Genomic DNA, 25965 nt, shown 5'->3' on the forward strand with positions numbered 1-25965 from the left:
CCCACTCGCCGGGGTGCTGGCTCCTGCAAACCGCTCTCAAGCAGCATTCTGCTCCCGAAATGGGTCCCATCCCGGAATTTACTGTGAGAGAAGCTCCCGGTGGTGACGAAGTGACTCTGAAGGGATGCCTTTCTGAGGGATGCTTCCCTTGGTCTCAGTGCTTGGGTGGGGAAGGAGCAGGTACTTTTCAGGCTGTGTCACGAGGTGATCTCTGTGTGTATATAAAGTCTGCTGCAGTTTCCACGGTATACATCTGATGAAGTGAGCTGTAGCTCACGAAAGCTTATGCTCAAATAAATTGGTTAGTCTCTAAGGTGCTACAAGTCCTCCTTTTCTTTTTAGGTGATCAAAGCCACTTCTGAAGGCTCTAACCCATGCAATGGAATCATACCTGGGCCGTTAGTTACAGTAAACATCTGTTCCCAGACTCAGCGCAGAAACAATCCCACAAACAAAAGTCTGTTTGTCCAGGAACCTTTTAACAGTCCCCCTCTTCCCCCCCCACTCATGTGACATCACTGAAGTGGAATGCATCTTCCTCCCCCAGAGCCTTCCCTGGAAACACCCCGGGCTGGGGTTCTTCCCCCAATGGTCACAGGTGGGGAAATGCACAACCGAACCTGGGACCTGGCTCTTCTGTCCAGCATGGCAAGAATGTGGCTGAAACCAAGCTCTGCAGTGGCTGACTTGGTGCGTGGCCGTGGACTCCCTGGTTTCACTGAAGATCAATACTGAAAATTGCAGTCTGGATTCTTATGCATTTTGTCATGCTGGGGACTGACCTGGTTCCCAGTAGCCAGGGGCCAGATCCTGCTCCCCTTGCTCAGTGAGAGCAAGGGTGGGAGAACTGAGCCCCTGCTATAAGGGGCTTAGATCTTTTTTGTCTTACAAAGCACTTGTCGGAGTGATGGTGTGCAGTCCAGGACAGCCTGAGCTGCGTGCTAAGGGCGCTTGGTTCTGGGCTTCCTTTAGCTTCTAGGCCTGTCTCCAGACAAGTGCAGTGACTCTGGAAAGCCCACAGAATGGACATTCTGGGAATACTGACTTGCAGGGCATGATAAGGAGTAGAGAAGTGGTAACAGGAGCTCCCCTGCGATCTGGGTGCTGCCCCTGCAGCTGATCTGCTTCCAGTGCAGAATTCTGACTGACCAATCTGCACCTGCCAAAGTCAGGCAGAGCCCACCACTCCCTGAAGGAAAATGCCCCATTCCCCTGTGAGCTGAGGAAAGCCTGGTCCAGGGGTGGTGGCAGAGGCCTTCAGGGGCTGTCAGTCCATTCAGTGTGTGCAGAGACTGTCACTTGGGTGATGGGCTGGTCTGCTCATGCACCAGCGCTGGTTTAAGGAAAGGTGTGATGGGTTAAACAGGTGTGGACGCTCACGGGGTTTAAATCTGGCTTATCTGTGTAACTTTCAGTGATAAATCTATGGTTGAGCTTGGGCCTAATGTCACCGGTTTTAAACCAGCTGAGTTTCCCCCTAGGGGTTTGCCTCAGTTTAACTAATCAGGTTTTTAGGAAGTCTGGGTGTAGACAAGTCAGGTACGCTGCAAACTGCTCCACCCACCGTTCCTCTGTGATGGAAGAACTGCACGCTCTCTAACCCTGATTGGGGTTCTCGGCCCGGGGGCGGCGTCGTTGTCTGGCCATCGAGCTAACTCTTCTCCATGACAAAGTGAGGCTTTTACAACACAAAACGCATCCAAAAGCCTTCTTTGCTTGGAATCAGAACGTCCCACGCTGGTTTCTGCCAAAACCGCCCCGCTCCCTTGCTTGGGTGTCATGGTGCTAATGGCAAAGCTCTTTGGTTCCCAGCAACATGGACTGATGCTGAACTTCCCAACACTCGTTTGTTTCTAATACTTAGTGGGAGGGAATTGGCCGTAGGCTGTTACGCAAAATAGCAGTGACCGTAGCCTGTGGGGGGCAGCTAGGTGCAAGCACCCTTCCATTCATGTATCCAGCCAGCTGCCACCTGCTCTTAACGGGTCTTTGGGAGCATGCACGGAGGGCGACCTGCCTCTGCTGGTGGCCAGTGAGGCTGCTCGTCTACTAAGGGATCTGCCACCTAAGGAGGCGAGAGCTCCTCCAGGGCTGAGGGGTTCTCAAACTTCATCGCACTGCAAGCCCTTCTGACAACAAAAATTACTACATGACCCTGGAACGGAGACCGGAGCCTGAGCCCGCCTGAGCCCTGCCAACCTGGGCAGGGGGGCCAAAGCTGAAGCCCAAGGGGTTCAGCCCCAGGCAGTTGGGCTCAGGCTTCGGCCCCAAGCCCCGTCAAGTCTAAGCCAGCCCCAGCCACCCCATTAAAACAGGGTCCCAACCCACAGCTTGAGAACCAATGGGTTAGATGTTTAGAGACGGAGAAACATTTCCCATTGTACATTGCTCATGAGAAGCAAACAAAACCACTTCCACAGGCAGGGGACTCATGCTACCATAAATGTGGACAGATGAGAGAATGCATGCGTTTCCGCTGTGCCCTCGGGCTGGTGGATGGGACAGTGAATGTTAGCACTTTTACCCGCCCTGGGAGTGGTTCTGTGGTCAAAGTTCTGTTTCAAACCAGTCCGGCTTCCTTCCCAGATGCAGCCGACTGTTAGTCATGGCTTTTATGGGGGAAAGAGGGCAGATAACAAAGACCCCTCTTTTTCAGCAGGAGAATAGGGAGAAAGAAAATCTCCTGTTCGGATAGTGGAGTAGCGGGTCCCCTGAAAGATTTTCTGTCCCCATAACTTTGGCAGGGCGCTGGAATAATTTGTACAGTGGGGGTGCTGAGAGCCACTGAACAAAGCTGTAAACCCTGCGTATGATGGAAACCGCTTCAAGCTGGGGGTGTGGCCGCACCCCTAGTTCCACCCCCTATGAACTTTGCTGTCTCACTCCTGCGGGCAAAAAGTTCTTGAGTTGTGTTGCTGTGTAACTGCAAGATGGGCAGTGAAGGGAGCCTCCGCCGTGGCTGGCTGGAAAGTCCTGCTCGTGCCTGCAGCGCTTGCTCTGATGTGCGGGGCCCACTCCGCGCCCCTGGCAGCTTTTGCTTTTAATGTCGCTGTTCCTCTGAAGGCTGCGCTATCGATTGTCTGGGCCCTGCTAGGATGCATTTCCCGCCCCTGTCGTACAGCTGTGCGGACACGATGCTGAGCAGGGGCCAGCAGTGGGAGGTGACCCAAGTCGGAGGGGCACTGGCTCACCCTGCTTGTCCCTTCTCCAGCTGGGGGCTGCGGGTTGTGGAGCCCACCCCCCTGAACTGCTCCCTGTTTGGTGCTGGCAGGCCTAGCAAGGAGAGCCTGAGAGGCCATTAAAGCAGGGCTGTACTGTGAAAGCTTTTAGTGACCCGCCCCCGCCTGGCTCTCACTGGGCAGAGCATTAATAACCTAGTGCACTAGCTGGGATGGGCTCTGCGGGGGGGTCCTTATTAGACAATGCTTCATTTCCTCGGGGTGAGATCCGGGAGTTGGGGCAATGAGCCCCCGGCTGAGTCGGAGCTCTGGGGGGCTGACCCCCGGAAAGAGGTAGGTGGGTCTCACCTACGTTCACTGTAACCACTTGGGATGTTTGCCTGGAGTGGGAGCAGCCGCATTCCAGACCTTCCCTTCCCAGGTTAATCACCCTGCTTCCTGGGGGAGGGGAGGGCGTGGGGTCCTGCAGCCATTTCCTGCTGTGAGGACAAAGCAGCTGTGAGGACAAAGCAGCGGGGCTGCCATTAGCCCTGGGCTTAGACAGCACCTGGGACTCCCTGCTGTGCTGGGGGCGGAGGGGAAGGGAGGGGAGGGAAGCCTGCATTCAGCATTGACCAGGCATGGGGAAGACAACTCCCCTTCCCTTCCCCCTCCCCAAAGTTGGGGCATGCATTAATAAATGTGGGATAAGTGGAGTCTGGAACAGCAGCTGGCGGCCCCCGCCCTCCCCATAAATAAAGTTGCTGGTGCCCCGGTCAGGGTATGATTTCGAGGAGAGGGTGCAGCAAACCGCCCCAGCGGCTCCCGGGCTGCGAGCTATAGGAATCCCCTTCCAGCCTGTGCCAGCAGCGCGGGATGGCTGGGCCTCCAGAGCGCCCGGCCCGGCCATGCCCACCCAGGCTCGTGACCAGATAGTCCCAGCGTGGGCCCCACGAAACCCACCATAACTCTCTCACTCCCAGTGAAACCCATTTTAAACCAACCCTGAGGAGACCAGGGCAGTTCCCAGAGCCCAGCGTTGCGGTTTGTGCTGCTGGCATCGACTCAGGGGAACGTCGCTTTGTTTGCTTTGTCACGGGTGCTGCTGTGCTCGGGGCACGTGGGCCAAGGAGACTGGGGCACGGGCGCCCTCTGGCTGAGACTGGCACCTCAGCTGGAGGCTGAGAGACTCACTGGCACAGGTCCCCTCAGTTCTGTGCCTCTACAGCATCCCCGGGGCGGGGGAGCGGGCGGTTGGCTGTTGGAAGCGGGGCCTGTAGCTTTGATTAGAAGCAGCCTAGGACTGGGTGGGCGGTTATGGCGCCTGGAAGAATACAGGAGTGATGCCTCTCTTTTGAGAAGGGTGCCGATGGCATCTGTCATGTCTGAGATCTCAGGTCAGGCAACGTTGCTCCAAAGCAGCCCTTGGGCAGCATCTGCTTTAGCTCTAGTAAAAACAACGAGGAGGATGTGTGGCACCTTAGAGACTAACAAATTTATTTTGGGCATAAGCTTTCGTGGGCTATAGCTCACTTCATCGGCTACCTGGAGTGAAAATACAGAAGCAGGTATAAATACATGAAAGGATGGGGGTTGCTTTACCAAGTGTGAGGTCAGTGTAATGAGTTAAATCAATTAACAGCAGGATACCAAGGGAGGAAAAATAACTTTTGAAGTGGTAAGAGAGTGGCCCATTACAGACCGTTTCAGAGTAGCAGCCATGTTAGTCTGTATTCACAAAAGAAAAGGAGGACTTGGGGCACCTTAGAGACTAACAAATTTATTTGAGCATAAGCTTTCGTGAGCTACAGCTCACTTCATCAGATGTAAGCACTGCTTACAGACAGCCCCCCAACCTGAAGCAAATACTCACTAGCAACCACACAACAGAACCACTAACCCAGGAACCTATCCTTGCAACAAAGCCTGTTGCCAACTGTGTCCACGTATCTATTCAGGGGACACCATCATAGGGCTTAATCACGTCAGCCACACCATCAGAGGCTTGTTCACCTGCACATCTACCAATGTGATATATGCCATCATGTGCCAGCAGTGCCCCTCTGCCATGTACATTGGTCAAACTGGACAGTCTCTACGTAAAAGAATAAATGGACACAAATCAGACGTCAAGAATTATAACATTCAAAAACCCAGTTGGAGAACACTTCAATCTCTCTGGTCACTCGATTACAGACCTAAAAGTGGCAATTCTTCAACAAAAAAACTTCAGAAACAGACTCCAAGGAGAGAATTGGAATTAATTTGCAAACTGGATACAATTAACTTAGGCTTGAATAGAGACTGGGAGTGGATGGGTCATTACACAAAGTAAAACTATGTCCCCTTGTTTATTCCCCTCTCCCCCCCCCCCGTTAAATGGCCCACCTTGATTATAACTACAAAAGGTCCCCCCCACCCCACTCTCCTGCTGGTAATAGCTCACCTTAAGTGATCATTCTTGTTACAGTGTGTATGGTAACACCCATTGTTTCATGTTCTCTGTGTATATAAATTTCCCCACTGTATTTTCCACTGAATGCATCTAATGAAGTGGGCTATAGCTCACGAAAGCTTATGCTCAAATAAATTTGTTAGTCTCTAAGGTGCCACAAGTCCTCCTTTTCCATTACAGACAGTTGACAAGAAGGTGCATCTGATGAAGTGAGCTGTAGCCCACAAAAGCTTATGCACAAATAAATGTGTTTAGTCTCTAAGGTGCCACAAGGGGGGGTAGCTCAGTGCTCTGAGCATTGGCCTGCTAAGCCCAGGGTTATGAGTTCAATCCTTGAGGGGGCTGTTTAGGGATCTGGGGAAAAAATTGGCAATTGGTCCTGCTTTGAGCAGGGGGTTGGACTAGATGACCTCCTGAGGTCCCTTCCAACCCTGATCCTCTAGGATTCGAAGGACTCCTTGTTGTTTTTGCTGATACAGACTAACACGGCTCCCCCTCTGAAACCTTTAGCTCCAATGTGAACCTGCTCGGTCACCGCCTCTGAGGACTGGTTGAGGCGCTTTCCCGGCCTGGGTGTCCCAGTGGAGGTGATCGACCGCACAGCTCGCCGATGGTGTCTATATGGAAGACTCTGCGAATACGCAGGTCACCACTTCCCACCCCAGTACTCCAGGGTGGAGTTCACGGCCCTGTCACTGCTGCCAGCAGAACCTCCCTTTAAAGTGATAGCCCAGCTTAGCTCCTCAACCACCGTGTCCCTGCAGTCTGAGAACCTTGCTAATGAACCCCCCCCGCCCCGCCCGGGGCTAGCGGTCTCTCCCTGGCCTCGGAAGAGCAATTAGCAGTGAGGCTGAGTTGCTAAGGCCTTGTGGCTGGGGAGCTGCGTAGCGACGAATGGGTTCGGCATGGCCCTTGTCACTGAGTCCAGGATGTTCTGCACTGCTGTGGCCTGGCCTCCGAACTGCTCGCGGACTCGCGGATGGCGCTGCCATGCCGCTGGCTGCTGTAAAGGAGCCGGGTTCTGCCTGTGCTCGGTGGGTGGCAGCTCAGTGAAACCTCCTGCCCTCAGCCCACTGTTACGGGCGAGGAGGCTGGCAAAGCTCAGGCTTTAACACCAGCCCTCCAGGAGGCATCGACCTGCTGGTTCGCCCCTTCCATCCCCTTTCGCGATCTCGACGCTCGGGCGCGTTGGGCCCCTGGCTGGCGGGGTTAGCGTGGGTGGGGCTCGGTCCGGAGAGAGGAACGTCCGGCTATTGGCTGTCCTGGTCTCCAGCGGGGTGGGGGTAGCCCTCGCTGGCCTGCCAGGGACTGGAATATGCAGATGGGCAGATGGCTCCGCTTCTAACCCCCTTCTCCTGCCGGGCTTTGCTGTCTCTCTCTCCGCAGTGAGCTTCGAGAGCTGTGCAGGAAGGAAGCGGACAGCGTACCTGTCGGATGACACACGCTTCAAAGTGCACACGGACGGAGTTGTCTCAGTCAAACGTCCCCTCCAGCTCCATGGGCACGAAAAGAGCTTTTTCATCCATGCCTGGGACTCTGCCAGCAAGAAGCACTCTGCCAAGGTCACCCTGAAGAGAGAGGGGCACCGGCACCGCCGGCACACGGTATGGCGACAAACCCAGCGGGCCTGGTTCGTGCGACCCGTCTGCCCCGGCTCGGCCCATCTGCTGCAGCATCCGTTGCGGGCCATTGTGTCCCTTCAGGCCAGCCCTGGGCCAGTCTGGGCTCATCCTCTGCCAGCAGAACGGTCTCTCCCGTGACTGCCTGGCTGCCTCTGCCTTGCAGAGCCTGGGCGGCCCCCCGGGGGTCCGGTGGCACACTGCCAGCTGCGCTGGGGGAGGGGGACGGCTGTCAGCTATTGGGCAGGATAAAGCTGCTGGCAGCCGTTCAGCCCGCGGCTTTCTCCTGGGGCTGGCTCACTCTACGAACGAGGGCAAGGAAAGTCAGCGTCCTTGGGTACCGTCTGCGAGGCTTTGCTAGCTTCAGCCCGCTGGGAACCAGGGGCCACGGCTTCCCTTCCTGAATACTGGGGAGAGACCCATGCGGGGGCGTCCCTGACCCTGGGTGTCTCCGTTCTGCCGCCTCCTCCATGTGGGCTCCTGTAGGTCACGTGCCCTGCCGCTACCGCTCAGCGAGAGGAAAGGCCAAGGCAAAGCAGGAGGCTCTGGTCCCGCGGAGGAGCAGGAGTGAGCACAGCGCTGCAGGGACGCTGTCCTCCCGAGCAAAGCGGAGTCTCCTGCCAGGGAGCCGCTGCGCTCGAGCGGAGGAGGGGTGGGGTGAAAGGGAGGCTGTACGTTTCAAGCGCCTGGTGCTGCGAGCTGCTGAGCACCCTTTACTCCGCGTCAGCGGGAGCTAAGGACACTCGGCAACGGGCAGGATTAGCGCTAAGTTAGGAGTTTGGACCTCTTCCAGCTCTGGCTCCTGTGCTCTGCAGCGGGGCTCTCAGATTGGCGCTGTGGCTGGTTGTCTGAACACATCTGTTCAGTGTGCAGCGGCCGCCAAACAAGCGAACAGAGTGGTGGGGACCACTAGGAAAGGGCCAGATAAGGAGCCAGAGAACATCCTAAGGCCACTACATAAATCCCCGGTACGCCCACACCTGGAATGTTGCGTGCGGTGCTGGTCGCCCGATCTCAGAAAAGATCTGTTGGAATTGGAAGAGGTACAGAAAAGGGCAGCAAGACTGAGTAGGGGGATGGGACTGCTTCTGCAGGAGGAGAGATTAAAAAGCCTGGGGCTGTTCAGTTTGGAGAAGGGACAAGTAAGGGGGCTAGGACGGAGCTCTGTACACTCATGACTGGGGTGGAGAAAGTGGATAGGAAAGTGCTGATAAGTGCAAAGTAATGCACATTGGAAAACATCATCCCCACTACATATATAGAATGATGGGGTCTAAACGAGCTGTTACCACTCAAGACAGAGTTCTTGGAGTCTCTGTGGATAGTTCTCTGAAAACATCCACTCAATGTGCAGTGGCAGTCAAAGGAGCTGGGTCTGGGGCCTGTTACGTCCCTTGTGACAAAGCACCATTCCCAGCTATAAAAGGGATAGGCCGAAGTTCCCTGCAATTCCAGTTACTTGTTCCGGTCCAGCCCAGCCCTGTGGTGAATTAGTAAGAGCTTGCAGCGAATGGCTCCTCAAGCCCATAGCAGAAGGTGGAGAACCAGTGTCTGGATTTGTCTGTGTAACGGGTGTGGCTGAATCTTGGACAGTTGGTTAAAACTTCCAGCCCCCTTGTGTCTAATGCAGGGACCTCACTGTGAACCGCGTGTCTCTCCCTGCAGGACTCCCCCGCCAATGCTCAGGCAGACATATTGATCTTCCCAAAGTCCCGACTCAGCCGGAAGAGGCAGAAGAGGGACTGGGTCATCCCTCCAATCAACTGCCCTGAGAATGAGAGGGGACCCTTCCCCAAGTCGCTGGTTCAGGTATGGGAGGCCTTTGGCACGGCATCCCAGCCAGGCGTGTGTTGGGTGTGTCACTCTTGGGGTGGGAGGAGGGGAGTAGCTGGGAGAAGGCAGAGGGGGAGCGTGGAGAGATGGGTGGGTGGCATTTGTTTGGAAGAACTCTTGGGATCTGACGCCCTGGTTCCGCCTTCCCACTTGCTCTTGGCTGCGCATCCGGCTGGGCCGAGGAGCCATTTCATTGCCTGGGTCTTGTGCACTAGGGCAGCCATGCAGCGCGGGCTGTGGGGAAGCCTCCATCTGCCCCCAGATGGCTGCTCCGTCAGCATTCACAAACAGAACCTCCCCAAGCCCTCTGTCTGCTACTGGGCTTGTGTAGCACCAAACCCGCCTTCCAGGCCTGTCCTCCTCCGCCGTACCCCCGAATGGGGTAAATGGGGTGGCATGTGGGGCTGAGCAGGAACCTGAACGTGAAGGGCAGCTTCTCGGGGACTGGAGGGATTCTGGCAAGATGGGAGGGGAGCACAGGCTGGGGCGGCCCCCGTGCTCAGAAACCCCTGGCTGACCTGCCCCGTTCTCTGGCACCAGATCAAATCCAACAACGGCACCAACATTTTCTACAGCATCACGGGGCGGGGCGCAGACGAGCCCCCTGTGGGTGTCTTCATCATCGAAAGGGAGACGGGGCAGCTAAAGGTGACGAAGCCGCTGGACAGAGAAGACATCAGCAACTACACGGTGAGTCCCTGGGTGCCAATGATGGAGAAGGGGCATGTTCTCAGGGACTGATGGCCCCTGGAGCTTGGAGGCAGCTGGGACAGGGCCCAAGGCTCCGATGAACTGGGTCTCACTCCGTTTCTTGTACCGCACGGTCCAGAGGGCAGCTGCCCTCCCCTCCCCCATCATGGTCTCTTCCCCGAGGCCTGGCAGAGTAAAGCCAGAGAGGAGGTGCTGATCTGTGCCCGGCCCTGGTCACTTGGCCACGTCAGCACTTGGCCCTGAGGCCCGGTTCTTTCCCCGAGGTGCTGAGTGCTGCTGAGGGGGCCCAGCACCGGTGAGAATCGGGCCTGGAGCGCGCTGACAGCCTAGCACCAGCTCGTTGCCTCAGCAGGGCCCCTGCTGCTTGGAGACGCGCTCAGCGTGCACCTCCTGTCTCCGAAAGCTTGGCTGGACGCTTCGTCACGGGCCCGTGGGTCTCTGCTAGGCAGAGCAGGGCTGGCCAGTGGCTCTGTGTCCATTACCGATGTTGGCCCAGCAGGGAGGAGAAACCATAAATCCACACGGGTCGGGACAGCCCAGACTGGCCCCTCTCTGGGTAACAGGACCTCACTGTTCATGGGCAGCCCGTGATTATCCTCCGAGTGTGGAGGGGAGCTGGATGGGCCCTTTGAAGGCTGCTGTCCGAACCCTTGGCTTAGGCTGAGCTGGGCAGAATTCCCCCATGCTGGACCTGTTCCGTGTGGCCTGCATGTGAACTCAAGTCCCTGGTGGGGATGGTCAGCCAGCAGCTGGAGTTGGGGAATCGAAGGCAAGTCCCTTCTGGCAAAGCCAGCCAGGCTCGGGCTCCCGTTCTGCAGGGACACGTGGAACGCCGTGCACAAGCCAAGCATGGCCGCTGCTTTCAGAGTCATGGCTGGGTTTGGCGGGCGCTGCTGGCTGCTCGTGGCCTCACGGGGTGGCTTGAATGGTGCCTTACACCCCGTGCTGGCTTTGCAGCTCTTTTCTCACGCTGTGTCTGCGAATGGGAAGCCCGTGGAGGACCCCATGGAGATCATCATCACTGTGAGTGACCAGAACGACAACAAACCTCAGTTCACCCAGAGTGTCTTCACAGGCTTCATAGAAGAAGGAGCCAAGCCAGGTATGTGAGCAGAGCCCCCGACTTGGGGGCTGAGACACACCGGTCATGAGATGTGGCTTTGGAGGGTTCCCTCCAAGGACAGAGAGAGACAGGGACTGTTTTAGTGTTGGGTTAATTTTGCTTTGAAGAATTTAAATCCCAGAATAACCCAAAGGGTCTAAAATCTGCCCACTGAGCAGACACGCCTTGTCCAGAGTGCGGGTGGCTGGGCTTGAAGCAGGCTCTCCCTCCCCTTCCAACCCAGCAGTTCCTTCCCCCGATCCTGCAGGAGAGTCGGCATCCTGGGGTTGACCACCTGCCTCGCTACAGAACCCGCGGAGGGGACCAGTTACCTTCGCAGAAGGCTCTGGGGCTGGCAGGGAGCAGGCGCTCGGTGCGCTGATGGGGGCGGTGTGAGAACTGGAAGGGAACAGGGGAGCTAATTTGGTATCAGTAAATGTGGCTCTAAACTGTGCCGTCTGTTTACCTGTGAGACGCTCCTAGGGCTCCAGTCTTTCTATCGCCCCAGTGAGATCGATGGCTCTGGGCCGACGACTCAGCCGGCCCCTGCCCCGAGGCGCTTACAATCTTATTCTCTTTCTTTGGTGACTGCAGAGAGGAATCGGCAGACATTAGGGATGGGAAATGCCTGGTGGTTGATCTAGTCACCTTCCCCTGTTCCCCTTGGCGGGCCAGGGCGGGATTGGTCCCGGCAGTGCGTTCTGGAGAATTGTCTCCCGCCTCATTTTGTCCTAGAACGAGAAAATTAGTGTTGCTCTAAACTCGTGCCCAGGTTCCTCCGTGATGCAAGTGACAGCCACAGATGCAGACGACAGTGTAAACTCCTACAATGGGGTCATTGCTTACCTCATCCTGCAGCAGATACCTGAAAAACCCGACCACCAGATGTTCACCATCAACTTTGAGAATGGCATCATCAGTGTGATTGCAGCTGGGCTGGACAGAGAGGTGAGTGCTGCAGCGTTGGGTCGGAGTTAGATCCTAGCTCGGCGTAGTTACGTTTGCACAGAGAGGATGGACGGCCCCAGGCTCTGAAGTGCGAGCTCCGCATCGAGACGCATAGACAGTGGCGGGTGTCCGGCACAATCCGTGTCACGCTGCAGGATGTCTTTGTCGAACTTCTGCTGTCTCCATTTCTCCTGGGCACTTACGCCATGTTAGACCTTCCCTGCACAGCCAGCCCTTGGCCTGAGTGAATTGTGCTTGGCAGGGAGGCAGTGCGGGGTTCAACGGGCATCTCTGCAGTGCTAGAAACTGACCCCCCATGGGAGGCCCGATAGTTTGGCCGTGTTTGGTTAATTCAGCTAATTTAAATGCATCAAATCTCAGCCCCACGTTGGGTTTTGTCGAAACATGGTTTTGCTGAGCCTGCACCCAGCAGGAGGGGTTGCCCTGGGAACTCTACTGATCAAGGGAAACCCACTTTCTAACAAATACAAAGTGAAACTGACGTCATTGATTGATTGTCCAAGCCCAGATAGATGTGCAGAAAATCCCCAAGCTGTTCACTGTAGATACTGAAAAGAAAAGTGAATGGTTAAAATGCTCTAGGCTACCAATGTGAAATATTCATTTTTAGTAGAGGGGACAATGACAGCTTGCCTGCTGAATTGTGAAGCAGATTTCCTTACCTGTTACTGCCGGGTTTCAGTGGATGAAACTCCCCCGAGCGGGCACCCACAGCCAGAGGAGTGGTGTTGCTTGCAAGCTGAGTTCAGGCGCTCACACCTCCTGTCTCACCTGCTGGCTGCTCTGGCCGCAAGGAAACTAATCATAACAAGTTCCCCCAAGAGGCAGAGAGGCCAGGCCTGGCAAAGCCCATTCCCAGCCAGTATGGCAGCAGGCTGACATGTCCTCCAGGTGCTAACCCCAAAGTGACTTTTGTGGCTTGCAGGTGACCCCCAACTACACGCTGATTGTCCAGGCTGCCGACTTAAGAGGCGAAGGATTTACTACCACAGCCACAGCAATGATTGAGGTCACAGACACCAACGATAATGCTCCAGTGTTCGACCCACTCACGGTAACGTAACCTCTGTTCGCACTACCCGGGTCAGGAGCTCCACTCCCAACACAGAGGAGTTGATTAGCTACAGCTGCGCAAAGAGTGAATTAGATGCCTGAGAAAACTGTCAAGTTACTAAACCTCAGATGTGGTGAAGAATCAAAGGGGCAGAACTATTCCATGGGGTTAGAGAATCAAATTCTTCTGTGCCAAAAACATTTGCCTCTAACTGGAAGTTGCCTGAACTTGCTCCCTTTAGGAACATGAGTGAAAGGTAAACGTCACAGCAACCTCACGGAAGTACCGCTAGCCATTGCGGGAGCTGGGGACCTGCTTGCTGTGTGTGTTCGTACCTGAGTGCTGAGAGCCAAATCCTAGCTCGGCATAGCTACATTGAAGCCGGTGGAAATTGCTGATTTCCCCTAGCTGTGGATCCTGGCCCTGGGTGTGTAGTTATGGAATAGCAGCTGCAGGGACAGATGTCTTCTGTCGCTGGAACACTCAGTGCAACTTTCCATCCCCCGCCCCCAATGTATGGGGCCCCTTGAGGAGAGTGTAGCAGCTCTGGGTCCACCAGCGCTCCCTGGAAATAGGTGTCGTGATTCTGGCCCAGGATCTCCAGCTGCGGCTCCCTTTGGAGCCCAGAAGCTGAAGCAGCTGCACTGTGCCCCTGTGTGGAGGGTTCCGGCCCCGCTGCAGAAGCCAGATGCTTAGGCTTTGTTGTTTTAAAAATCAATGGGATTCTGGGGCCACGCAAAGTGCTTCAGTGGCTGGGCAGTAGCCCTACAGTCCAGCCTGTCCCTTCCATTGCAGTACCAAGCCACGGTGCCCGAGAACAAAGTGGGGGTGCTGGTTGCCAAGCTGAGTGTGTCGGACAGGGACAAGCAGGGCTCTCCGGCCTGGCAGGCGAAGTACAAGATTGTGAGAGGGAACGAAGGGGGCTTTTTCACCATAACCACGGATCCCAACAACAACAACGGGCTCCTGAAAACTTCCCAGGTGAGTTGTGCCCACCCAGCTCTCGCGCCTCACCTTGACGTGACTTTGAAAATGCTACGGTCCAGGGGGACGGCTCCTGGGGTCCTCAGCTGCACCGCTTCCCCCTCCTGCATGCACCCGCATTCACCCCAGGAACGTAATCCGGCCCGGCTCAGCCCACCACTGCTCTTAGGCTGCAGGAGCATGATCCCCAGCAGAGGGTGCCCTGGGGAGCTCCCAGTCCTAGTCCCCAGAGCCCTGCTGCGTGCGAGTCCTTCCCCGGGAAGGTACAGCTCTGTCTGGGGGCGCAGGGGCTTTCCCTCAGCCACCCCAGAACCAACTCTGACTTACTCTTCTGAATCTCTTCCCAGCACTGCTCAGGGGGGGCGGGGGGGAGAGTCCGTCTGGTAGGACGGACTCGGGGCTTTAGGTTCCCAAAATTTCTCCCTCTCCCCTCTGGATCTGGTTAGGGGCTGTGGGCCTGCCCATGAGGGGTCAGAGCTCGGTGCGCTACCTCCCACGGGCCCTGTGGGACTGCACCGAAGAGTGGGGAGGGAGCACGGCCAACGGATTAGACCAGGGGACTGAGTGTTGAGCAATCCTGTCACAGAACTTCAGTGCTTCCTTATCCCCGCCAGTGCGGTGGGGATGGTTCTCCCTCCTGGAGAGGGGCCCATGCGGGTGGAGCACTGGGGGGGTCTTGGATGGAAGGCACCCGGGGAAGGGGACAGCGCGCTCAAGGGACCTTCCTGAAGCGAGCCTGCTGATGGGCGGAGTTCCTCTGCCACCCGGTTAACGTGTGTCCTCTCTTCAAGGGCAGGATGAATAGCCTCCCAGCCGTTCACAGCCCTGCTCCCTCCTCTGGGAATTCTCCCTGGCGTTAGCAGGGTTTATATTTTGTCTCTCCTGGAAAGCTGACTCCTTCCTTTGCCTCCTTTCCAGGGCCTGGATTTTGAGGTGCAAAGACAGTTCATCCTCAACGTTATCGCAATGAACGACATTCCCTTCTCCGTGTCTCTCCCAACTTCCACAGCCACCGTTACTGTGAACGTTGAGGATGTGAACGAAGCCCCAATCTTTGATCCACCTATCAAAAGCGCAGTGGTCTCAGAGGATTTGCCTGTGGGACAGCAAGTCACCTCCTACGTGGCCCGGGATCCAGATAAGAGCCAGACGCAGAAAATCAGGTAAGGGCAGGAATGCTGCAGATAAGCCTTGGCAGGCCCCTGGGACTGAGCTCACAGCAGCCATTCGATTTGTGCATCAACTGCTCAGGCCACCCCTAATCAGTCCAGAAATGCTGTGGAGCAAACACAATGTGGCCTGTGCATGGCCTTTCTGTGTCCCATGGACCCAGGGGAAAGCCAGGCACTAAGGAGGTTCTGATTGTTGGCAAACTCCTCCTTCCTGCATTGGAAATCATCTCAATCATCTGCTCTCTTGAAAGGAAATAAAGGCAAATTCTCCAGGCAGATCCATGGTACAATTGCCCTGCCAAAACTCATACCTACCTTTGCACAATCTACCTTCATGCTTGAAAATTGCGTAACTGGAAATATACCGAGCTGGCTGTTTGCCCAGCTAACCAAGCAGATCAGGGGCGTAGCTATGTGTCCAGCACAGCCAAGCCGCCTGCAGCTCCAGGCAAATCAGGCTACTGCCTGGTAATGCGAAGGCCTGGTTTACGCTACAGAGTTAGGTTGACGTAAGGCAGCTTACATCTAACTGGGTAAGCGTCTACACTAAAATGTAGCTCCCACCGATGTAAGTCACCCACTACACCGACTTCATAACTCCACCTCCGCGAGAGGCGTAGTGCTTCGTCGATGTAGTGTCCGTGTAGACACCCTGCCACTGACCTTGCCTGTTGGCTGTCAGCTCTGCATGGGGCTCCAAGCTGGACCCCCCTCCCCGGCAGTGGGGCTCCCAGCCATAGGAGCCGACTCTGTGGGTGCTCCAGGGCTGGAGCACCCACAGGGAAAAATTGGTGGGTGCTCAGCACCCACCGGCAGCTCCCCCAAGCCCGGGAGCGGAAGGCAGGGGGGAGAAGCGGAGCAGCGCTGGCGTGCTCGAGCAGGGGCGGGGAGCGGTTCCTCTGCTCCCCCCCCAAAGGTTACTCCCCGTCTGCCGCCTCCCCTGAGCGCACCGCCGCTCCGCTTCTCCCCCCTCCCTGGCTTGCTGGGGAGGAGGGGAAATGTGGTGGGCCGGGGGGAGGGGGGAAGGAGGCGGGGCAGGGGATTTGGAGACGGGGTTGGAATGGGGGCGGGGGGGGGGGGGGCGAGCACCCATCAGCACCGGCTAAAGTCGGCGCCTATGCTCCCAGCTTCAGGTCCAGGGCAGCAGGGCTCCAGGTGTCAGTGCCCCACTGAAGTCGGTCAAAGTGCTTCTGCCGCTGACAGAAGGAGCAAGTGTGGACGGGAAACAGTGTATTAATGTCGGGGCTGCCTGAACGTCGCCTTAATTTTGCAGCGTGGGCATGCCCAAACCCACCCTTCCGCACCTCTCTCCTGAGCTCTTCCCTTCAGTTCCTTTAGCCGTGTGCTCTCGACACCTCTCTGGCTGGCTGGAGGGCAAGTAAACAGCCCCTCTGCTCTGAAATGAGAGAAGCTGCCTTCCTGCCAGCAGTCTGCGAGAGAGAGTGAACCCTAGCAGGCACCTGAGAGCCCTCGGCAGGGCAGCGACCGGTCCCCGCCTGCAGGGGATGTAAGCATGAAAGGGGCCAGTTGTTCATATTCACAAACCTAGTTTGCTAGATTTCAGCCTTAAACTCTCACTGGCAAATTCATTTCATGTTTCCATGGAGCATCACCCACCTGCTCAGCCCCCGCACTCCCCCTCCCCCCATGCTGGACCTTTCTCCTCATACCTGCTTGCCCTCCCCTCCAGGTACAGCATGCAGAGCGACCCTGCAGGGTGGCTGGCTATTGACGCCGAAAATGGCATCATCACAGCCAAACGCCCTCTGGACAGGGAGTCGAGCTACGTAGTCAACAACGTTTACGAGGCCACAGTCCTGGCTGTCGACTCCGGTAAAGACACGCACCTCCCTCTTGTTTCGGGCCCCTGTTCTCTGTCCAAGTGAACTGCCTGTGTGATGTGCAGTAAGGCAGCGATCGCTCGCGACTCTCCGGCAGCAGCACTGCCTTCACGCTGTGTTTGGATCCAGACGCCCCTGGCAAGAGAAAAGGGACAAAACCTCTCCTCGTGCTTATGTGGCGGCTTTCCTCCCCCAAGTCCTGCACTGCTCCACAGAATAGAGAGCAAATAGCTGCTACCCCGGCGGTGGGGAAAGTGGCGTACGAGCCCCTGGCTGCACTGTATAATATTCTGGGACAGGAAAAGGAAAAATAGTGCCCATTGGACACTGCTTGGGCAAAACGTGACTGCCCAAGCTGGGACGTGGCCAAGACACCAGGGCTAATGCCACAGGAAAAGTAATGGCCCCAAGTGGTCTGCACTTTCCTGAGAGACAGAGATGGACTAAATCAGTGCTGTGGGAATGCTCACTAAAGCATGGCACTGTTTAAGCAGGGGTGGGCAAACTATGGCCCAGGGGCCGCATCTGGCCCATAAGGCCTTTTAATCTGGCTCTCGAGCTCCTGCCGGAGAGTGGGGTCGGGGGCTTGCCCTGCTCTGCATGTGCCATGGCTCCTGGAAGCAGCGGCATGTCCCTCATCCACTCCTACGCATAGGGGCAGCCAGGGGGCTCTGGACATTGCCCCCACCCCAAGCACTGGCTCTGCAGGTACCACAGCCAAGGGGGGACATGCCGCTGCTTCTGGGAGCTGCTTGAAGTAAGTGCCGCCCAGAGCCTGCACCCCTGACATCCTCCCATGACCCATCCCCCTGCTCCAGCCCTGATCCCTCTCCTGCCCTCTGAACCCCTTGGTCCCAGCCTGGAGCATCCCCCAGCCCCACCCCACAGCCCGCACCCCCATCTGGAGCCCTAAACCCCTTGCCCCAGCCCAGAGCCCCTTCCCACAGCCTGAACTCATTTCTGGCCCCACCCCAGAGCCCGCGTACCCATCCAGAGCCCTCACCCACTCCTGCACCACAACCCCCAATTTCATGAGCGTTCATGATCCGCCATACAATTTCCATACCCAGATGTGGCCCTTGGGCCAAAAAATTTGCCCACCCCTGGTAAGGCCATCAGCCCAGGTCCCCTCCGCCCCGGCCCATCTGATCGCTAGGTTCTCCCCCAGCTGCCCATGCAGTGCTCGTACTAGGTGTGGGAGTCAGCTGGGCGGCAGAGTGTGTGGGATTCTAGGGTCCCCTGCACTGAGCCGTGGTGTCGCTCTCCCTTAGGGCAGCCATTCGCCACGGGCACGGGGACCTTGCTGCTGACCCTCACGGATGTGAATGACAATGGGCCAGTGCCAGATCCACGGGAATTTTACATCTGCAATCAGAACCCAGTGGTCCAGATGTTAAATATTGTGGACCTGGACCTTCCCCCAAACACCAGCCCCTTCAAGGCGGACCTGCTGCACGGCTCCGGCTCCAACTGGACAGCAACTGTGAACGCTCAGGGTAAGGGGCTGGGCTGCTGTGCGCCCCTCTCGGCTTCTTCTGCTGCGAAGCAGGCTGTCCCCCCGCCCCGGCCTTCCAGAGCAGTCAGTTGTGTGGGGAGCTACCCCACGCTGGTATTCCCGCTCGGGCTGGTGGCCCAGGGGCTGCGGGGTAGAACTGGGCCCTTCCGCTGGTTCTTTGTTGCTTTGTTTGACTTGCAAAACAGCCTGCGGAGCCACAAGGCCGTTCCAGTTACTGCTTGTGCTCCCCGCCCCCCAGCAGAGCGAGGGGCAGGGACCCCAGCCCCCTCTGGGGCCTGGTGCGTTCTCACTAACCTGCCCAGCCGCCGCTCCTCAGAACGAGAATGTGAGAGCTCTGGAGCAGGCATGTGTCTGCCAGGCCACTCTTCAGGTGCCAGCCAACCCGACCGGTCTCCTGAACCCAAAGCGGGTACCTGAGGGTAGAGCCCCCCTAGGAAGGACCCCGAACGTGTGAAGGGGGCTCAGGCTTCCCCACTCCCGCTGGGCCTGCTGGTTGTAGCCAGTGGCAGCTCCGCCCCCCTAATGCCCCCAATGCCAGTCACACTGCCAGCTGTAAGGGTTGCGAGCTTCCCCCCACCCCTACGAACCCCAAACTCCGTAAACCTCCCTGCAGGAGCTGGGCTTTGCGGACAGCCAGGCCCTCCCAGCGGGGAGGCTGCTCTGCAGTGTGTCCAGCTATAGAGCTGGAGGGGCTGGCGGCTTTGGCCTCCCACTGTGCCGGGGTCCTGCAGCAGTGCTGATGTGGCATGGCCAGGCCTCGGTGCTGAGACTACCCACCTCCAGGATCCCGTCACTTTCTGACTCGAGCCCTAAATCCTGCTCTCCCCCAGGAAACAGCCTGGCCTTAAAGCTAACCAAATACCTGGAGCCAGGAGAATACAGCATCTTCCTGCAGCTGGTGGACAACCAGAGTAAATCCCAGGTGACGACTGTCAAAGCCAGTGTGTGCGACTGTGACGGGGAAGCCAGGAACTGCGAGAGGAGAGCAGCCATCGCGGGCGGTCTGGGGATCCCGACCATCCTGGGGATTCTCGGAGGAATCCTTGCCTTGCTGAGTGAGTACTGCGGGCGGAGTCCCCTCACCCCGGAGAGAAGCAAAGAGCCTCCCGTGCCTGCCAAGCGAGTTACTGTTGCAAAAGGCCTTAACCTCAGACTCACGGCAACTCCCCTCACTGCTGAAATGACTTCCCAGCGTGCGCCGTTGCCTGAGAGCTCCCCTCTGATGCACTGCTCCAGCCAGGAACTGCTCCCACTGCTCTCCGGCCTGGCCTGGCAGTGCAGGTTGCTGGCCCAGATAAAGGCAATGCTTTCACTCCCTCTTTCTAGTCCTGCTGCTGCTGCTGCTGCTCTTCGTGAGGAAGAGGAAGGTGGTGAAGGAGCCCTTGCTTCTCCCCGAGGACGACACTCGAGACAACATCTATCACTACGACGAGGAGGGCGGCGGGGAGGAAGACCAGGTGGGTGGAGCTCGGAAGCCGTTGCTCTAGGAAGGCCCTGCTCTCGGGGCAGAGCGGCTCCCCTGCGTGCGGCTTGGGGCTCTGCGCTGAAAGTCTCCAGCGCGAGAGCATCGCGGGGACCTCCTCCGGACGCAGGCAGGATGGGCTCTTTTTGTGCCTTGCCCAGTCTCACAGCCAGGCTCGTGTGGCCTGGCGAGGTCACACAGTGGGTCAGTGGCATTGCCGAGCTCTGAAACCAGGATCCTCTCGATCCAGCTGCTTGCTGTGCTGATTGGCTCTGCGGGCATCCCACGTCGCTCCCCAAATGCGGCGGTCGCCATCACCCAGGGCCTGGAGTTATGCTGCGTCTTGGTCGCCAGCTGCCCTCTCCGATCTCTGACACCCCCCATGTCAGCCCCTCCACTGTGGGCCAGGCCGTTCGGACAGCCCGAGTGTGACTCGCTCGGCACGTTGAGTGCGTGCGGCCGATGCACGGGGGGGGCCTGTGGAGCTGCGCTGCCTCTCGGGCCTCGGTTCCCCAGTGTGGCCCTGACAACGCTGCCCTTGGCTTCTCGTGGCCAGTAACGTTGGATTGCTTGTGCTTCTAGCACTGACATGAGCCAGTTACAGAAAAGGAGGAGGAGACATGAAAACCCACTCCGGCCTTCAGCGCTCCTACCCCCTGGCCCCTCTCCCCCCACTTCAGCTACCGCTTCCCGGCAGGTCTTGGTACAGAGCCGCTCTCTGCAGTGCCCCTGTGCAGGGCTGAGAGCTGGATGCACCCCGAGGGAGGCGCTGCTGTGGGGTGACACTACAGTGGTGGGGGAAGTTCCTGCTGTTGGGCCCTGCCTGAGGCCCCCCCTTTACAACCTTGCTTTGGCTGCATCTCGCAGAACAGCCTGGCTTTCTCTTGCTCGTTTCCTGACATCCTACCTCTTCTCCCTCCTCCATAGGACTATGACCTGAGCCAGCTGCACCGCGGCCTGGATGCTCGTCCTGAGGTCACCCGCAACGATGTCGTCCCAACTCTCATGCCAGCCCCGCAGTACCGGCCACGCCCCACCAACCCTGACGAGATCGGCAACTTCATCGATGAGGTGAGTGGGGCTCGTCAGTGCCCGGCAGGCAGAGGAGTGGGTTACTCAGAGCTCTGACTCTGTTAGCAAGGCTTCCCGTTGGCTCGGGCTGTGCAGCAGAATCAATTGCTGTGGGCTGGGCTGTGCGAAAGCCCTTCCTTAGACCCTGCACCATAATTCCTAAGGCTCCGTCTCTGCGCCCAGTGGGGACACTAAAGCCAAAGATCCAGAATGTGAAACTCACTGGGGCTAGGGCATTCTAGGTGTCAGGCCCTGGCTAGGGAGCTCTTTCCTGAAGTTCAGGACTAGCCCCCTTCAGAGCCTGGTGCACAGCCCTTCTCTTCCCCCCCAACCTGCCCCCAAGTAGCGAAGGCAGAGAGGAGTCCGATTATTATTCATTATAATGCTTGGAACTCAGCATTTTAATTCTCTTGGTGACAGCTCTGGGACCCCCTCGCAGCTGTGTGCAGTATTAGAGTGCGCCAGATACAGGTGCTCCAGAGTCATCTAAACACCTGGTCAGGACTGGGGTGCCTGGGGGGCCAAGCCCACAGGGACAAAGGGAAGGGGAGATGGCATTCCTGCTGAGCATCCTTGGGGGAGCTAACTGTCTTGCTGGATTGCCCCCCGACCCCTCGGTGGGGCCCAGGTGCAATTCTAGAAGACTGCCCAGATCATCCATGGTAGTGTTGGCCCTCTTGTTCCTCATCTGCTTCTGTCAGCCGTGAAATAGCCCTGTTTTCAACTGGGATAAGCCGCACCCACGTGCAGTGCATCTACACTGGGGTGTGCACTGCTAAGAATCGCCCCAGTGCAGACAGGGCTCCGGGTGGATCCCCCCGCACCTCTTCACAGTCAGATCATGTTGTGAAGGGTTCCTTTGTGGTCACGAGAGCTAGAGGTTTAAGTCTCTTCCAAAGAGAAGCCGAGTCTCTAGCACGAGATGCCAGCTCCCATGGGTGCCGGGTGCCGTTGCATGGGCTGCTAACTGCGATGCAGATACAGAGTGTGCAGGAAGGGCTGATTCTGGGGCAGCAGAACTGTACTGCTCCTCCATTTAAAGTCTGCCTGAGATTCTCCTGAGGGCATTCCCCGAGCGGCACCTCTGGGCAGGGCGAAGCTGTTGCTCTAGGTCATGATTTAACGCTCCTCCCCACCCCCAGAACCTGAAGGCGGCCGACACTGACCCCACTGCCCCGCCATACGACTCCCTGCTGGTGTTTGACTACGAGGGCAGCGGCTCCGAGGCAGCCTCGCTCAGCTCCCTCAACTCCTCCGCCTCGGACCAGGACCAGGACTACGACTACCTGAAGGACTGGGGCGGCCGCTTCAGGAAGCTGGCCGACATGTACGGCGGGGGCGAGGACGAGGAGTAGGTGCCACCAGTGTGTGCGGGCCGCAGCTGTGAGAGAAATGTCGCTGCGGCCCGTTCGACACACACCAGCAAGGTCTTCCCGAGCAGGCTGGATGGCTGAAATTCCCTTTCCTTAGCAGACAACAGCACTACGTGAATCTGTCCTCCTCGCAGAACCTGGCTCAGTTTCTTCAGCCCCTGTTGTTCAGCCGTGGATAGCCAGGGCTTTCCAGGTTAATGGGGGTGGGGGGATTCTGTGTCGGTCAACTAAGGGCCTTGGTGGCAGCCTGCCCAGAGTGTGAGGCTTCTGCCCAGAACACGCTGCACTTTGACGGCTTCACTGTAGGGGCTGCAGGTCTCGGCGTGCTCAAGGCAGAGCAACGCACGCTGGGATCTACAGCCTCCACAGACTGACTGGTTCTAGGAGAGGGCAGACGTGCCCCACCCTTTAGTTACCACAGTTTTGTTTCCTCTCGTGCGGCTGGGGAGCTCCTGGCTGCTGTTACTTCCCCCAGATGGCCAGCCACAGCCACTTCCACTTCCCTGTGCCCACGTTGGTGAGTACTCACAGCCACCTGCTAAATGGCCTAGTCTTGCCTCTTTGCAGCACACTGGGCAAGGGGTGCCCGGAGAACGCACTCACACCAGTCTGGTGCTGTGTAGCAATGTCTTCACCTGCCATGCTGCAGGCCTCCCAGGACAGGGGCCTGCTAACTTCTGGGGCTCCTCTCCTCCAGCGGTATCATTAAAAGGTAACCATTTCCCCAGTGCTCTCAGAATACCTCATTCCAAATTCAGGAAGCCTAGCGGGAAACTCCCCTCCACCAGCAGATGGGATTTGTTCACTTTTTAATGCCACCCATTGTGTGGTTCGGTGCTGAGTGTGCCCATGGAGTAGGCGTGTTCTCCAAAGGAGATGCTGAAGAGCAAGCGTGAAGTAGCCTCTTTCTCAGTAACTGTGGAGACCAGCTACCGCTGGGCCAGTCTGGAACACAGCCAGATTGCGAGGGACTTTGCCAGAGATATTTTTATTGAATTTTCAGATGCCCCTTATTTTTAATATTATTGTTACCCTTAACCAAGAGCTGCACTTTGATACGTTTAGCGCTGTGCCAACCCAAAGACCAAAGATGATGGTAACCCGTTTACTAAGCAATCACAGGCACAGGAGATATGGGGGAGAGCCCCCAGGAAATCCTCAGGGAACGGACAGTAGATTCACACCCTTTCCTGGAGAACCCCAGACTCACCTTTGTGTGCTGGTTTTAATGAACCCAGCTTGTCCCTGTCCAAGCGTTCATATGCTTGGAACCTGATGATAATTTGTCTCTGTGTGCTGCAGTAGTGACTTTCCATTGCCCTAGAGTTCAGTGTTCTTCCCCACCCCTACACTTTGCCATGCACTCCTTACCCCTCCAAAAACCTGGATTATAAACCAACTCTTAAGTAAAGCGCTCCTGAGTCCCTCCTCTCGCCTGTGCGGCTAAGGGCTGTAGTCTGTCCTCTGCTGACTGAAGGTGTGACTCTGAAGAAGTGTGTCACGTGATATTCATGCCTAGTACACTTGGGGCTCTGTATAAATAAATGCAACATCTAAAACCTGACTGTCAGCCCAGTTTGATGCTATATTTTTGTATAAAGTTGTTCATTCATATTTCTGAATAGGGGAGAGAGGATCTATAAAATTACCAGCCAATACCATGCCATGTTCTTTTCACGTAGTATTTAGCAGAATGTCTTATTTGATTTAATAGCTATAGGCCAATTTATATTTTTCCATAATGTCAGATTGTGGCTACTTCCTTCATTGTGTTGTCTAATCTCTAGTGTGTGCAGTGTAATTACTGTGCAATGGAGCTTTTAGAAAAAGGAAATGGCTTTATTTGGTTTCTAAACTGTGTATTTGGCTGCCTTAATACTTTGTACCTTTCTGTGACGGGGAATGGTGGGACACAAAGGAAGCTCAGAGAACAGCAATAGCTTCGTTTTAATCTGAGTACATTTTTATAACATTTTAATACATTTGTTTTAAAAAAATACTTTTCTCTTTTAATGTCAAGGCTAAAAGTCTCCGAACCGGTTTTGCTGCCCGTAGCTCATTGTGAATACTCTGTAGAACACTGGTTCTCAAACTTTTTTTTTCCGCGAACCACTTGAAAATTGCTGAGGGTCTCGGCAGCCCACTTAATGATCTTTCCAAATGTTGTTTGTACCATAGGTAACTATTGTAAAGCGCTTTGGATAAAAGTGCTATATAAGAAAACTTAATAATAATTCAAGTTTTTTGGTTCTACAAATAAAAGCACACAACTCATATTTTAATATCCGTAGTCTTACCTTTCTAATGCGATGGATGTGGCCTCTCTCCCCCACTGCAGCAGCCTCCGAGCTGGGGCTGGGAAGGACGGGGGGGTCTCTCCCCCGCCACGGAGCTGGGGCTGGGGAGGAGGGCCATCTCTCCCCAGCAGCCACAGCGCTGGAGCTGGGGAAAGTCACCTCTTTCTCTGGCTGCCCAGCCTTGCACATCCCAAATTCCCCCCACCCCCTCTTCTCACCCCACTGCCCCCTCCCACCTACCCCTTATTCCCCCCAAGGCCACCACCTCACCTTACATGTGGATCTTCTCCAGGGTCCAGGCACCTAATTAGTGGAGTCACGCTGGCGCGGTTCCCCTGGTTAGGTGGGTGGCCCTTCATTCTCTCGTGTGCGGCTGCCCAGGCACGCACCTGAGAGGGAACGATCCACGGACCACCTGAATGGAGCTCGCAGACCACTGTTTGAGAACCGCTGCTCTAGAACTCCAAAGCTGAAGTCCAAGCCTGTCCCCCAAGGAGCAATGCTGTGGTGTCTCTGATCAACCTCGGCTGGCTCCTTTGGAAAAGAACAAAAGACAAATGCTTTCCTCAGCCTCTGGCTATTCTGTATGAAAATGGCTTTCGGAACGGCCGCATGCCGTGGGACAAACCTGGAGTGCTGCTGGCAGAGCAGGAACTAGCTAACCATTCTCATTCAAACAGCTGGAAGAGCACCTGCTATTGCTTCATACACCAATGGAGGGGTCAGGCTGGGATCCATTTTATACAAACAAGGCACAATAAAGGTCAGAACTAGACTGATTGAGTTTTGGGGCTAACTCAAAACAGCTCATTTCCCTGCAATGGTATAGGACAGCCCCAGCCTACTCCACGAAAGTTTTGCTGGTCCAACTATACAAGTACACCAGCAACCCCCTCACCCCACCCCACCCCAGTATAGAGGCAGCTTCCACTGGCAAGAATTGTTTTGCTGGTATAACTCATGCCAGTTCTCCAAGTGAAATAAGTTATGCTGGTATAGCTGCATCTACCCAAGGACTTTTGCTGGTGTAGAGATGTTGTGAAAATTCACCCCCCTCTGTGACATGGCTACACCAAATAAAGATTCTAGTGTAGACATAACCATCGAATGATAGTGAACCACACCATCAATGCTGGCTATTCAGCAGCAGAAATCGTAAGGAGAACTGAATGGTTGCTGAGAGTGAATGCAGTTTTACCCTGCTCTCAGCTTCTTCCTGACAGACCCTGGGCGCGTGGGACATGATGATATCTGGTGCACTGGACACAAGGCTGAACTGGAGAACTGGGCTCCAGCCTCAGGTTCCTTGTACTGTACACACTACCGAAGGACACTGGTGCCCTGTGCG

General features: G+C 56.3%; 1 protein-coding gene across 1 annotated transcript in view; it reads left to right on the forward strand.

Moving 5' to 3' along the window:
• The window catches only part of LOC125645307 (B-cadherin-like), a 43803-nt gene extending 19201 nt beyond the window's left edge, over positions 1–24602 (forward strand). Inside the window, exons 3-16 of the mRNA XM_048870653.2 lie at positions 7000–7217; positions 8898–9041; positions 9606–9755; positions 10734–10878; positions 11651–11826; positions 12773–12901; positions 13697–13882; positions 14804–15048; positions 16748–16890; positions 18170–18394; positions 19245–19469; positions 19741–19871; positions 20804–20947; positions 22090–24602. Of these exons, the coding sequence (XP_048726610.2) occupies positions 7000–7217; positions 8898–9041; positions 9606–9755; positions 10734–10878; positions 11651–11826; positions 12773–12901; positions 13697–13882; positions 14804–15048; positions 16748–16890; positions 18170–18394; positions 19245–19469; positions 19741–19871; positions 20804–20947; positions 22090–22302 (2474 nt within the window). The 3' untranslated portion in view covers positions 22303–24602. The remainder of the gene's footprint in view (positions 1–6999; positions 7218–8897; positions 9042–9605; positions 9756–10733; positions 10879–11650; positions 11827–12772; positions 12902–13696; positions 13883–14803; positions 15049–16747; positions 16891–18169; positions 18395–19244; positions 19470–19740; positions 19872–20803; positions 20948–22089) is intronic.
• Positions 24603–25965: the final 1363 nt, after the last annotated feature.

Source organism: Caretta caretta, chromosome 12, assembly GCF_965140235.1.
Source record: "Caretta caretta isolate rCarCar2 chromosome 12, rCarCar1.hap1, whole genome shotgun sequence".
Classification (NCBI taxonomy): Eukaryota; Metazoa; Chordata; order Testudines; family Cheloniidae; genus Caretta; species Caretta caretta.